We start from the raw sequence: 15,332 nt of genomic DNA on the forward strand, positions 1-15,332 counted from the left end.
TCATAAAGAGAAACCCCTGTGACAAGTGCCTCCATCCCTCTCCATGGAGTTGTAATATGGAAGGTTTAAATGCAAGTAGAAATCTGTGTTGTTACATCTCAGTTACACTCACAGTTTCAACAGCAGCACCTTGACCACATGCATGGTGTAGCTGAATACCCTATCTGTTTGAAAACACTTTTCCCTTGTGGATTAGACTGTCCTGAGAAATAAGATGGTCATCACTCTCGTAGCCTGAACCCAGAAGAAAACAAGGATTGGATGAGTGCTATCTGCTTGTTCCTCTCCCCTTAGGTAACTTGTTAATACATTGGCAATTTCAATTAATGTCAATGGAGGAGCAAAACCCCCGGAGATACTCAGTTCTTAAAAAAAATCCATGCAAATAATCATACAGTGCTCACTGCGAGCTGAACTCATCCACCTTTGAGGCACAGGGCCACAAGGAAGACTGCTCCACCGGTTCTGCTATGACAAACAAGCCCTGTGGTGGTGAGAGCTGCGGCAGGACTCACCCCACCAGGGCCAGGAAGGGCACGGCAAGGTCCCCAAAGCCGTGCCAGCTGCAGATAGCGTGTGCCGTATCTGTAGATGAGGGTGGGATTAATCTCTGCATCTTCAGATGTCACCGTATTGACACCTGTGGCTGAGTTCATTGCCTAGGCTCCTTTTACAGCCAAGAAACATGCCTTTCTGGGGCACAGCTCACATAACTGGTGCCTGGAATAGACCAAGTGAATCTTATGTCGGGTGTGCCTATTTATCTCTTCTATGCTCCTGCCTGCTTGCTTTTTGGGAGACCTGCCTGCTCCACACCAAGCAGCAGACCCCTGCCCACACTGCTGCACATCTGCAAACTGCTGGTGCCGATGGAGCCTGCGAGCACGCTCCTGCAAGGCGAGGAAGGAAGAGCACAGCCCTTGACTGCGGTACCCGGCGCTGCCGATTGCTGGTCTTTCGTCTTTGTTTAGTTCTGTGAACTCTCCCTTCCTGACAGTTCTTCTGAAGTGCCACGCAGATGGGCACGGGGATCTGAAACGCTTTGAAACACCAGCTGCTGGGCCAGGAGCTATGCTCTCAGCTATGCTCGGGGCAGTTGTGTTGTTCCAAAAGCAAACCCTACCAAAACCCACCAGTACGTAGAGCTGATATCCCAAGAGAGCCACGTGTCATCGCAAGCCACCCGGTCTCTGTGGCATCTGGCCACCTGCATGCAGGACGCCACAGCAGAGTGAATGCTCCAGAGGCTTTCTGTGTCACTTCACCTTGCACACAAGATGATTTTTACCCCAGTCACCCAAAAGGCAAGTGAGATTGTTTGTACAACGTGCTGCATGCTTGGCAGGCTGCAGCAAACCTGGGCAGGATCAGGGCCACAGCTCTTGTCCCAGCAGAGTGACAAGCCCCTGAGTCACATGCAAAACTCTCTTGGAAACCTTTTCTTTAGAACCTCCACAGAAAGGTCACCAGGCCTTGGGTTTCCCTGCCAGTGTTGTGAGGTTTGTAGTAACCATGCAGGCTCCAGAGCACCAAGAAAAGCATCAGCCCTAGGTTTCAGTGCCACATTTGCTGCTGCGCCCTGGCTGCTACCACTTGGTGTCACTGGGTGTCACAGATCTGCTGCCACACTGCGCCCAGGGCATACACAAATGCCTTCTCCTCACTCCTGAGCTCAGCCTTCTTCTCCTGGCCAAGGGACAGAGGGACAGCCTCCCCATCCCTGGTGGGACAGCCATCCTCAGCTCCAGTTTCCCCTGAGACAAGGACATGCACTGCAGCCCTGCTAAGGTTTGGGGATGGATGGGGAGGTGAGCATGTGGCCATGTTTGGGTGTCACAGCCTGCTGCAGTGTGGATACAAAGCAAATTTGCTCTTTTAGGGAGCATATTAGACTTTGCCTTTAAGAGCACGTGATAGTGAATGGCCTCAGCCACCTTGCCCACTTTACCACATAGCAGAGGCTGTCCTTGCAGAAGAACCCTTCCACTTAGCACCAAAGGCAGTCCATTCCTCCTGTTGTTGATCTGTTAATCCCTCGTTTACCATGTCACGTTTGATGGCAGAAGAATCAGGACTAAATGTCCAAGCACCCTGTCTTGCTGCAAACCACACAGAGTGAGCAGCTTCAGAAACCAGGAGCTCGGAGCTCGGGCAAGGTTCTGTTCAGCCACATCTTTTCTCTGATTTCTTCAATTCTCAGTAACCTTTTTCACTTTTTACAGCCTCAGTTATTTCCTTTCACTGCGCTTTAACTCCTACCGTTCTGCTTACCAGCAGCCCACCTCTCTCTCCTCCTTCCCCCTCCTACCTCCTTTCAAGACCTTCTCGAGAGCAAACCACATCCTTACGTTCCTCTCATTGTTAGCACTGCCATCCGTGCTGCTGTCACGACTCCTCACTACGTTTTGATCAAGTGGTCTAGGGCAGCTCTGAGCCTTAACAGTTCTTCAGATGTTCCTCTCCGCAGGTGTTCAGACTACCCCAGTGAGCTGTATTTTACACACGTTTGAACTAAGTTCCCCTTTACTGCATCACGCACACCTCAAAAACGTACATTAGTCCTTGTGGTAAGTGTGAGCTCTCCCTGAATTTGAAATTCAGAGGGGGTTTGTGGTCCTGTAGAAATAATTTGCTAAGCAAATGGACTTTGGACAGTTCAGGGAAAGAATAAAATGATTCAAATTTGTGTCATTTACCATGGGCTTAATGTGACCATTAATGCTGAACGTGCACATTGGTCAATCACTCAGCAATTGACTCAGACCTGAGCTGACGGAGGCACCAGTACATGACTGAACTATCCTTGCACCAACACTTGCACTTGCCCACACAGAGCATGAAACACCGATCACAAAATCCAGGTGATGCCAGCTATTGCAAACTTCATCGTCTCCATGACTTGGTTCAACAATATTTTTCACTCTGTGACACCAACCCCCTTTGCACTGTGTAGAGGTGAGGTTTTTTTGGACACCTGTCTGAGGGTAGTTGCCTTGCTATTTTCAAGCAGCACCTCTGTCACAGTCATTCAAGTGGTTTTGCAGCTCAATCAGTGCTCGCTGCATTGACAGGGAGCCTCCCCATGCTCTGGGGCCACGTTCAGGGGAGGCATGCGGTGTAGGCCTCAGTGGCGGTGGTCTGTCCTGCACGCACACTCAGCCTGTAAACAGAAAATGGTTTTGCAAAGGTTGTACTGCACACATGGGAAGAACTAGAGTGGAGGACTCTGGGCTGAAAAAGATGGAGATCTGCTCTGCTAAACAGTCCAGAAAGGGAGTAGCAAGAGAGACGTGTTGCTGCTTTGACATCTGCTAGCTGGCAGGCCCTAGTTCCTTCAGGGGGCTACCAGGGGGTTTAGACCTGAGAGTGTGGTCACCAAATCAGGAGGTGACACTCGCCACTCCTACAGGTCTTGTCCCAGGCAACCTCCAGAACACAGGCACAGGGGGATTCACCAGGTATTTTTGGTCCCCAAGCTTCTGGCACAGTCAATGAGCAGCATGCTTCTGCAGGCTGGATCCCTTGGCCAAGCTCAGTTCCTCGTGGGGAAGCAGAAATATGACTGTACTGCCAAATACCATGGATGCTTTTCACCTCTGTTTGGTCTGATGAGGTATTTCACTACTTTCCACATCTCCTGCCTCTTGATGACTCCAGACAGGTCTGATCCTCAGTCCATGGAGAAAAATGGAGTCCCTACACACTCTCTGTAAGTGGCTGTCCTATCTCCTGAGCTGATGATTTGAAATCATTACCAGAGCCTTTCAATAGTTTCTGTATGGCCAGCAAAAGTTCTTAAGAAATACCAGCTGAAAACCTATTTTTTTCAGCCTTGAGCCTGACCCTGCTTGACTCCTGTTTTGCCTTCTGCTTCCCCCTGTGTCCTGCACAATATCCATGCAAACAAGGAGCAGCAGACCTCAGCCCATCGTGGTCACTGCCTGCTCCAGCTGTGGCTCATTCACTCACACCCCACGGGACTGCCAGGTCAGGAGATGCTTGCCTTGCAGGGAAGCAAAACCCCTCACAGCTGCTTGCTGTCATGTAAAGCTGTGCACGCACTGGAGGCACACAATTAATTTGTCTTTTTTTTTTTTTTTTTTTTTTTTTTGGCATCTCCTCCTTCCAGCTGCTGTATTATCCTGGCAAATTTCTCTTGCAAATTCTCCAACAACTCTCATCATCTTGCAGTCCAGTCCTGAAGCCCAGTGCACCCCATGAAACTTAGTGGTACCTGGAGATGTGGGATCCAGCACTGCAGACCCAGAGCCTACATTTATTCAGCATGGCACATAGAACGGCCTGCAAGTAGCAGCCACACTGAGGCAGGTGCAAGAAGATGGTGTGTGCAGGTCTGTGAGCAAGCCTGGGGAGATGAAATTAAACCACTACACAGGGAGGGGAAGTGTGAGAGTATGCCGGGATGGTGCCAGGGCTGCCCTCCCACAGCCCCCAGGATGCTCCACATTTTGCCATCACTGCAACCCTGGGTATCAACACCACTCTTCTCTTTTGTTTTGGTTATGCTGAGTCCTGCAGCTCAGCCTTTTCATCTGCTGTCTCTCTGAGACCTTTTCAGCAAAATGGCTGATTCATCATCTCCATCCATTTGGGCTTCCATCTCTCTGTAACATGTGCCTGCCTGGGCAGTGCCAGCAGTTCAGAGGCACCACTGTCCGTGACCACTTTTTTCCTTCAGAAAAGCACAGCATAACCTTCAAAAGCAGCTTTTTATTTATTTATTTATTTTTAACAAAACCTATCTTTTTATATACCTGCAAGCCCTCAGAGACCCTGGCACAGCTTTTTTTTCCACAGCTCAGGGATTTTTTTTAAGTGTTACATAATTATTTAGCACTGCAGTCGCTTACGTACCCCTGACCTGTACAGAAATGAATGTAATTTCCTCTCATATTCATGCTGACTTGTCTGTTCATCTCCTGTTGCTGCTTTGTCCACTGCGCTCATGAAGAATGCCTCTGAGCTCCCTGGCTTTCTCTTCTCCTCATCCTGCCCCAGGTATGTTCTCCTGGTGCTTGCAGGCTCCTGTGAAGTGGTGGGTCCACTGCTCCTCCTGCATCTCATGCTTCATACCTGGCACACTTGTAGCTCCTCTTGTTAGTCACGCAGCTCTGCAAACTAATTTAATGGAACAGAAGGTAGATATTTTCATAAAGGTAAATATTTCCAGTTTTCACACTCTTTTTTTTTTTCTTCCTTCTGCCACATGCATGGTGTCAGAGCACTACCCTGCAGGAACCCAAGCTCCTCTGCTTGATGAATACCAGATAGTTCAATAGCATCCCTGAGTAATTTGTCCCAAATCCCAGTCAGACATTAGTCTCTTTTTAGAAACCCAGTTAACCAGCCCCTTCTGGCTTAGCTCTTTTCAGAACCCATCTCTGTCTTCATGTGCTGCTTTTACTCTCTGCTTAAAGCCTTACTGACTGCTCGTGTATTTGATAGACAATACAGTGATAACCCTCCAATCTCTGCCATGTGGTTACTTTACTCCACCAGCACTGGCTGACACCTATTGTAAACATCGAGTCCACCAGAACTAGTTCATCTCAGGGGAGGACAGCAACATCCCAACTAATCTTCTTTTTGTGAGGCAAGGCTCATAGGATTTTTTTCGCCTGCAAATTAAAAGTTAAACTGTGACACCTTCAGCAGTGGGAGTCAGCTATGCATCAGCCATCCATGCATCAACTATGAAAGCAGGAGGGGAATTTCTTGGATGAAAGTGGCTCATTTTCTTTACATATCTCTGAGTAGTCAGGCAAAACTAAAAAGGCTAAATCCCAGCACACTACAGAGCCAAAACCTTGGTGATGTTCCAGAGCAAGAGCAGCTCATCAGTTCTCCTGGCAGCCAGGTGGAAATCTGTGGAAGAAGTGGACTAGAGTCAGAAGCTCCTCTCCTTGAGTTAATCTCCTTGAGTTATGCTTTGCACTACATAGGGAGGTTGAGACTATGTATGGGTATCTCTCTCTGTTCCCACCACAGAAAAAAAAATATTTCCTATCCCAGTGGAACAATTTAGAGAACATCATTGGTAATTTCTTTCCCTTTTTTTAATCATGGAAGGGTTAAATTCTAACAGTGCGAAGGTCATAGTTGTTGACCTCATGGCTGCTCTCACCAGTCTTGCTAAACCTAAATTTTTGTTCCAGCTGTGTGGAATTCCTTTTGTTCACTCAACAAGGGAACTGAACCACTTTCAAGGTGATCAGATTTCAGTAAAACCTATGGATTGGTCACTACAACCTTACTGTAAGACTGTCCCTGCAGCACACACAAAGCCTCTAGCAGCAGCCCCTATAGGCTGTAAGAGTGTGGTCCAGAAAGAGCATTTAGGGGTAAGGGTGGAGTGATGCTCCCTCTGTTTCCTGCTCCCAATGCTCAGCATTACTCCTTCAGTTTGATTTCTAACGTGTCTCTAATGAATGAGACATTAGCTCAGCCCATTACCTGTGCTTTATGCAATTAAGAAGAGCATTAGGTTGACAGATGTGATTACAATCTGGTAGAATAGTAAAGGGGTCAGTGCATCGTATATACTGTCCCTTCTCTTTCTGTCCTCCTCCCTATGCCTGCAGTTAACTGAAGCACTGCAGAGCCCCAGTACTGTGCAGCTGTGTCACAAAACCATCCAGAGCAAACTCTGCAGGTCAAAGTCATCACCAGAAACATTTTTCAGAACTAGGACCTGGTCAAGCTGATCCTGAATTAATCCCTGATTCAGGCTGATTGCATCAGCAGTTGGTTCAGATTTGCATCTCTGTAGGTTGCTTGTTCGGTCTTGCACAGACCAAGTCCAAAACTTGGCTACATTTAAAAGCTTCCCATTGACTGAACTGGACTTGGCCTGGCTTTATGAAGGCGGTGATGGGAGAGGGATTAAACAGCAACATTAGTTGTCTAATCCAATGCCCAAATCATGAGCTGAGACTGCAGCTTTAGCTTAGCTGCTCAACAGCTCTATGACAGATCAAATACTGGTATAAATTCCATATACCATATGATAATTAAATATATGTGTGTATTTAAATGCCCAGGATCCATGTGAAACCTAAACCAGTCTCTTATGTAATCCTGTGACCTTCAGCCCTTACTCAGGTGCATGCTGTGTTGAACCCAGCATCATTCATGGCTCTGGCGCTGGCTTTTAAGTAGCAGACCTGATGTTATGGTGGCAGACAAACAAAAGCCAAAAAGTCAGCTAGCATTTCATATATAAAAAGAGCAGAGTATTCTGAGAAAGAGAAAATTCAGCAGTTGCTTGAGTGTTATCAGTGTTAAGACACAGAAGTCTCCTTCTAGTTGTTCCTACATAATTAATTCATGGGACAGGCTGATGAGCACCCGTCCCCTGTACCTGACCTGACAGCTGAGAGGCAGCACAGCCCGAGCGGAGCCCAACCACAAGCCTCTGCAGCAGGCAGTGAGCAGAAGTAAAGCCTCCAAAAACCTCTCCCTTTTTGGCACAAAAACAGCAATGGGACTTTGTGGGGAGGCAGCCCCGGCCACGGGGAAATGCCTCATGTCCAGGAGCCGCCGTCCTGCTCTGTGGGGACGGTGCAGGCCCGGGGCACCCCCTCAGAGGCTTCTTGGAAATGCTGCCGGTGCGGGCAGGCGAGCACCTCACACCGTGCAGAGGCATCGGTCGTCGTTTCCTTCCTCTTTTCCAGAGACAGAAACAACCACTGACACACACATGCTTGTGCCCTTCTGCTCCACCCCGGCATGAATCATGCTGACTTCTGCACGGGGGGAGAGAAACGGTGAGAGAAATCCTCAGTGAGCCTCATGTAGGCTGCTTGTGGAAGGTGCAAGACGTCGCTCATTCACTTTTTCATAACTAGAAAGGCAAAAACAGCTCTGGTTTCTTTGCTAATTACTAACCTGGGACTCTGCAAGGAAGGTGCCAGAAAAGGACATGCCATGAAGGGAAGATTTTGGCCAGGGCCATCTCCCTGCCCCTGGCTGTGCAGGCAGGGCTGCCCTACGGTGGTGCTGCTCCTTCACCATCCTGGTGCCCGCGGGCAGGAGGAACCATGCTGGCCACCATGGCTACAGTTAAGCAGTTACGGCAACATAAACACCTAAATGTGCAAAAGGGTTGTTTGCTCCCTGAAGTTTGTTCTGCACAGCCGGCTGCTCAGAGTGCAATGTGAAGGACACGCAGGAGGTCAGTTAGAGCAGGTGCACCGTGATAACTCACCTGGGTTTTTCTCACTTACAGCTGTGAGGGAGATCTCTGAGACATAAAACGTGCTTCCTTACATCCAGAGGAAAAAGTTCATCACAGTGTTTAGAGAGCGTTTTCTAACAAGGCTGTCCAGATAACCCAACTGCATGTATATCCGGCTTGTTTCCAGAGGCTGAACTGACTTTTAATGAAGTCGAAGTGGTTAACTTACTCACAAAGGCAGGGACAGGCTGTTCTGATCTTCTGAAATGTTTTGTTTTATTTTTAATTCTTGTCACCAACACTTGGGCCCTCTGTCAGAGAGGCATTAGGAGAAAGAGTGAGGGGACATGAACTTCCCCATTTATTTGAAATTATTTTGATAGCTGTACTCACTTGGATACAATGGTAATACAGGGAAAGCTGAGATGTCAGATGCTGACATTTCTTTGTTCTTCACATCTGATCCCTGTGGTGATTTATTTCATGGTGGTAGCATGTATAAAAAGACAACAGGTGTTAATGCAGCACAAGCATTCGCTAGTATGTGGTCAGACACCTTAGCAATTGCAGAGTACACCTAAAAATTACAGAAATATTTGCAAACTATTAATTGCAAATATTGGACTGTCAAAACAAAAGCAATTACATCTAACAAGCTCAAATAATTTCCCATATAAAACTGGGGGGATATGAAACATTTTAATTATTTAATCTTAAAAAATATTTATGTCATATGACATAGATCAAGTAAGTACAAAAAGGCTGTGAAATTTGTATTTAACGTAGGCCATACTTACCATACTTTGCAAAATAATAGTTTCCAGTTCTAATCATAATTGTGTATCTATTAAACTTTTTTATCTAATTTGCAGAATGCATTAAAAAAATAGTGACCCAAAAGGATCTTTTTCTGTCAAAACGAGAAGTCATATAGCAATGAAAACAGCGGTGCTGTTGCTGTTCTCATTTTGCTTCAAATATTTTCTCTCTTTTTTTGTTTTCATTATTTTCAACCTATTTTAATAGTAAGACAAAGTTAATTTAGCAACAAAGTAGTAATAAAGTGAAAAGTTTGAAACGTCAGAAAGGGAACTTTTGGGCAAGGTTCCTCCTCTTGGCCAGAGCAGCTCAAGCCACCAGGCTGCACCTCATTTCAGAAGCCAAACGCTTTTGCCCAGCTGTCATTTGAATGTATTTTGAATACTGGCATTGGGTTTTTACCACAGAGCTGTACCCAGGGACCCCGTTGCCCAAGTGACGCTGACAAAATAACCCTGGTATGTTTTTCTGGGGGAGTTATAAGCTGTCCATCCCGCCTCTTGCCATCCGCACCGCATATACGGCGCGGTTGCAGAAGCGCTGGCTCCACCCCAGTGAGCTGCTCGGCCAAATCCGGCGGGGGACATTGAGTGACATTTTCAAGTTTGCATAATTCAGAGCGTTGAAAGGAAATATCTTTTCATCTAAAGAAAAAAGAGAGAGAGAAAACAGGAGGTGGCCCAACATCTTGAATCACTCAAATAGAGATTAGTATTTCTCAGAAATAAAGAGAAGCAGCTATGTGATTTGCGCTGGCGGCGCTTTTTTGGCAGGAGCATTCAGCCTGGCATCGCAGGGCTTTGGTCAGCCTCTGATCAGGATGAGGCCTGAGGAGAGAGCAGGTCTATCTGTCTGTCTGTCTGTCTGTCCTCCTGCAGGGCTGGCTGTGGACATGGGCAAGGTGCTGTGCGGGTCCGCGGGTCCATGCAGGCTGCGGTGCTATTACAGCACGAGCAGTGCCCGCCTGGACCCAGCAGGGTTTTCTGCCAGAATCTGCCACGTCCAGATGTCACTCTGCTTCTGAGCTGCCACACGTTTTGAGCACATCAGCCCAGCGAAAGCCGCATAATTATGGACACTGAAATAATGTGTCTCACAGTTTGTTCCCAATGAAAAGTGCCTTTTAGCTTTGAGAGCCTGAAAATAAGCAGGCTGTGAAAATTGGAAACAGTTCTTTTTTTTGCATAATGCCAAACCCAGATCCCTCTGTGACTGTTACTCCAAATCCCCCTGTTGCTCTCTTCAATTTGATTTTAAATTTCAGCCAACTTTCAGTGGGTTCACACCAGCTCTAGGATGCACAGCGAAGAGTATATCAAGCCACTCCTGAATTCCCTCTGCATCCCATATTGCCAGCTCAGGGAGGCCCATCCATTTTGCTTCAGCAAGTTGCAATGAAAAATTCATCATTTTATAACATATTATCACAAGCTTTGTGAAGCCAATATAGATAGAATGGGATTTTGAATTATGGTGTGAACATTTTCATCCAGCTTTTTCTGACACAACAATTCTTTGGAGCTTTCTGTTCCCCAAATCCCAGCATCCTGTGATGGATACCATAGCAGGGCATCCTGGCATAGCAGTTACTGTTTGTCAACACATAAAAACAGCAGCATAAATTGTTGTAAGCAAAGCTTAACAGAAAGAAAGAAAGAAAGAAAGAAAGAAAGAAAGAAAGAAAGAAAGAAAGAAAGAAAGAAAGAAAGAAAGAAAGAAAGAAAGAAAGAAAGAAAGAAAGAAAGAAAGAAAGGAAGAAAGAAAGAAAGAAAGAAAGAAAGAAAGAAAGAAAGAAAGAAAGAAAGAAAGAAAGAAAGAAAGACCACACACACACACCACCATATAATAGAACATGCTGGCAAAAAATGTTTCAAAAAACGTTTCACATTGATGAAAACAGACATTAAATCAGGTAGTGAAAAAGGGACCATAACAAGAGTGATATTTTGCACATGTTCTTTAATGTTCAAACAGTAACAATGGCTACTTTTAAATTAGGGTTGAGGGGAAAAAAAAAACTTTCGGTGAAGACGCATTACAAGAATTGAGATATAGAAACATTTCTTCCAAAAGCCAAAATATTTTTAACTGAAGACTGCAAATACCTAGCTACTTCCGTAACACAGCATAAGTTATCAGGCGGTTCGGGTTCTTTTACAAACACGTCAGTTTTAGTGTTTCAGGGGGCAAAGGATTTGCAATATACACTTAAAGTTTTAAAAAGAGAGGGGTCAGAAAGAGAGGAGTACGGGAAAGATGGGTTGTGATGGGAGCCCTCATCTTGTGTACTCAGATGCAGAAGCTTGCAAAGATTTGAAGCTGATATAGACACCTCACATGAGTCCAACATGTTTTAATGACCAGAAGCCTCCCTTGGAATAAGGTCGATGAGTGGTAAACATTCACCAGGCTGGGAGCTGTCGTGACTACAACTTCAAGTGTCCTACACACCACTGCTATTCAAGGTGATCATGATGCAGATACTTGCTCACCTACATCACAAATGAGATCTTCTCTAGGATTTGGAGGAGGACGATTTCATTTGGAATTTCTCTTTATGGAGAAGCTCAGAGGTATAACAGAGCATGGAGAAGAGCACACAACTGATTTTTTAGGGATAAACTATAGGTAAATTAGAACCCAGCTATAGATTATTTTCTCAGTAGGGTAACTCCTGAATTCCCACCTTGGATTTGACTTAGAAAAGCCATTGCATCCATTCCTGTTGCAACACATGAGTCAGGGTTTAGTCAGAACAGATGCTGCTCGTTCTCTTGGGTTCCCCACGGAGAAGGAGAATCATCCTACGGTTTTGTACACCATCCTCCATGGCAGTGTGCTATAGGCCCCTCAAGGGCCAGTTCTGAGTTAGTTGAAGTTCTGAGCTAGCTGAAGAACAGGGAGGGCAGCAGAAACCTTACAGATGAGACAGGTCTGCAAAATCCGAGGGATGATGTGGGGCAGCGGGTTTGGTGCAGATAACATGAGGAAAAGGGGGCACCACAGCTCACAAGGAATGTACAACAGGGCAGGTTGACCCCCTACATCTTCCAGCAGAGTCCTCTTAGACACCCGGAGTTTCCACCTCCTTAGCCTGGCTTTCTGTGCAGGAGGGTAGCTTGGCCCAAGCCGGTATGCCAGGATTTGATGCTCAGACCTGCCAAGTTCCCCAGGGTGCAAAACCTGCTTTGCTTCATAGAACCCAGGCAGTTACTCTTACCATTCAAACCCCCCAAAAATGTTATTTAGCCTTCTAAATATGCACGTTCAACATTGCCACGTACTTAGTTTTTTACTATAGTAGGTCACTGGTTTCACTAAAACCACAGTTTATTAAAAAATGTACTAAAATATTGTGAGAATTTTAGTGCTCATGAAAAAATACCTTTCATCCCTGGAGAATGAAATCGTTTGCCTCCAAAACTATGTCGGAGACATGAGAGGTGAAGATAGTACATATTTGTCTCTGCCACCCCACCCATGTGTCTAAACAAGCCCTGACTGCAAGCCAGCCCTTCTGGGGTTGTAATTAGGTCAGGTCTAGGAAGAATTGAGTTATGTTCCTCCTGTTTCATCCTGTTTTTGACCTGAGGTGGTCTCCATTTTCCTAGGAAGAGGACTATGATAACAATATAAATCTCACAAGGCCATGGGACAACTAACAAATATCTACCAAATACGTTTTAATTGCTCCTACGCTGGACATGCTGGGCTCAGTCACTGTTGTGCAGTAACTAAGGCATGTGTAAGAAGTGGTCGGCTTGCCTGCAGGCCATTTATTGTATGGATGATTTGCTTCTGTGGTTAGGTAGAGGAAGAACTTCCAAAATATGAGGAAGAACTTCCAAAATACGAAAACAAAGTGTCAGGATTTTACAACAGCAAAAACAAGACTCTTTTAAATAGATATACAACGGTCATGTTTTATATGTTAAGTTCTTAGAGTAAAAAAAAAAATCTCTACATAGATATATCAAGGGGAGGCTGATCCAGGCAGAAGTTTGTCATTAAATAAATGCAAACAAACCACCAACTGAGGAACACCAGTAACAAAATCAGCACGGCTATGGTCCATAAATCCTCCAGTCCAGGACAGCAAAGTCCAAGCACAGGGCTGCATTCCCCTGCACCCGTCATTTTTAGATAGTGCCCGTGTGTGTGTTGGGTGGGGGAACAGATCAGAGAGAGCACGCATCTGTCTTAGCAGGGGCACCTGCACTGTGGTCCTGCCAGGAGTCCTCCTTTGGTTCACCCCCCGTTATCTCTGCCACAGTGTCTCTGTGAGAAGACAGAGAGAACGAACGCAGGCGAAACCACCGCCGGCGGCCCTCAGAAGATCTTGCACTCGTTAATGGAGAAGAGCTTCCGCCTGTTCTGCCTTTTGGCTTGGTTGACTGCTGTCCGCACGGCATACTCGAACACCTGCTGCACGCCGCGGTTGCTGAGGGCAGAGCACTCCAGGTAGCCCTTGGCTCGCACGTCCTGGGCGAGCCGCTTCCCGTCCATCGGGCTGATGCAGGAGGAGCGGTAGGGCCCCGTGTCGCGCTGGTCAGTCTGAGTGGCCACCACCAGCACGGGGATGCGGGGCAAGTGGTTGCGGATCTCGCCGATCCACTTGTTCCTCAGGTTTAGGAAGGAGCTGTGGTTCGCCACCGAGTAGCACATTAGCACCACATCTGCCTGCTGGTAGGAGAGGGGGCGAATGCCTTTGAAGGCATCGCTGCCAGACGTGTCCCAGAGACCGAGGCTAATCTGTACTCCATCCATGAAGACATCCACTCCGGTATTTTCATACACAGTGGGTCTGTAGGCATCTGGAAAAGTCTCGGAGGTGAAACGTACCAAGAGAGATGTTTTCCCCACCGCAGAGTCCCCCACCAGCACACACTTGATTGAATCCAGCATTTTGTTAACGTCCAGGGCCAAGAGCACTGTCTCGGCACAGCAGAAGCACGATGCAGAGATGCAGTGGTCTTGGGGGCTCTCTAGATAACTTCCATTTGGTGAGAACCCATCCAAATGTCTTTACTCCTCAAGACTTGATTGTGTCACTTGAGTCTAAAATCCCCTTTTCTCCCACACGGCTCTGCGGTGCTGTCAGTTTTAATTCTTCAGTGAGTCAAGCGATGTTTCTGGAAGAGTAAAAATAAAATTTAACATTTGCAACCCACAGTGAACAGGTTATTTTCCATCAAGATAAAGTTCCTTGGACACATCCTTGGACGGCCGTGGGGATTACCCCACATGGAGGACGCTGAACCCTGCCGTCCCTCCCAGCTGGCAGCGTATGTAGCTGCCTTTTTGATGCTTCACAGGGATAACAGTCCTATCACCCCTGCTGTTCTGCACTGAGACCAGCTGGTTTTTCCCTCCAGTTTTCTAAAGAACTAATAAAATCAAGTTAACTTGGTACAATCTTACTGAGCTGCTTTTAGTGAGACATTTCCTGCCTCTGAATTTCATCGAGACTGCAAAAATCCTGAATTCCTCCCAACCCATCAGTTCAGATTCCCTTGAAAATATACCCCTGCCCCTAAAGACAGCCATGAGAAGAAAAAAATATCACTTCATGAACTGATTTGACTATTTAAGCAATCCTATAATGAGCAGCGATGCCAAACTGCTTGCGACGAGGAAAGACCTCAGATGCAGATCTTGACTGACATGAACCTTAACAGTTTTCAAAAGAAATGTGGGATGCGCAGCGAAAATACCAAAAAAAGTTCAAAATGTTTCTTACAAATCACTTCCAACAAGCAAGATAACACGAGCCAAAGCAAGCCACACCACCAGTGTTGCCCCAGTCAGACAATTTCATCTGAAGGAGATGCAGCTGCCCTGACATTTAGTCTCTTGAAAAACCAAACTGAGAGTAACTCTTCGTAGTGTGCAATTGCTTTTGAGCTCCTGCCAGCATTCAGTCAAATTTTCCTATTTTGAAAGCATTTGTCTCTTCCCCACTGGCTGTGTGCAAGATTCGCTGCTCACACGGGGCTGCACACAAAACACTACAAAATTCACCAACTGCAAAACCGAAGGAAAATTAGTTCTGCTCAACAAAACTGGTTAAAACAAAATATCGCTGGATAATTTCAAAATTTCCTGCTAGCGTTACACAGGCAATATATTTCTGTCTCTGTCACATATGGACAGAGAAGTCGGACTGTGGGTTGTTTGCACAGAAATGAATGAGGGCCACCAGACGCATCTCCACCACCTTACAGTAACGCTCTCCAGGTTTGCCACCTTAACCCCACCACCGCACATTTCGAGTACGCTCAGAGTTTCGTCTTACTTCACAGAGGGGAAAAACAAA

The 15,332-nt window shown here is 46.3% G+C and overlaps 1 protein-coding gene across 1 annotated transcript; it reads right to left on the bottom strand.

Annotated features, from left to right (window-relative positions):
* Positions 1-13,345: 13,345 nt before the first annotated feature.
* Positions 13,346-13,921, bottom strand: RHOH (ras homolog family member H). Its single transcript, XM_032187272.1, has one exon. The coding sequence runs from the start codon at positions 13,919-13,921 to the stop codon at positions 13,346-13,348; it is 576 nt and encodes a 191-aa protein (XP_032043163.1).
* Between the last annotated feature and the right edge of the window lie 1,411 nt (positions 13,922-15,332).

The sequence above is a fragment of the Aythya fuligula genome, chromosome 4 (assembly GCF_009819795.1).
Source record: "Aythya fuligula isolate bAytFul2 chromosome 4, bAytFul2.pri, whole genome shotgun sequence".
Taxonomy (NCBI): domain Eukaryota; kingdom Metazoa; phylum Chordata; class Aves; order Anseriformes; family Anatidae; genus Aythya; species Aythya fuligula.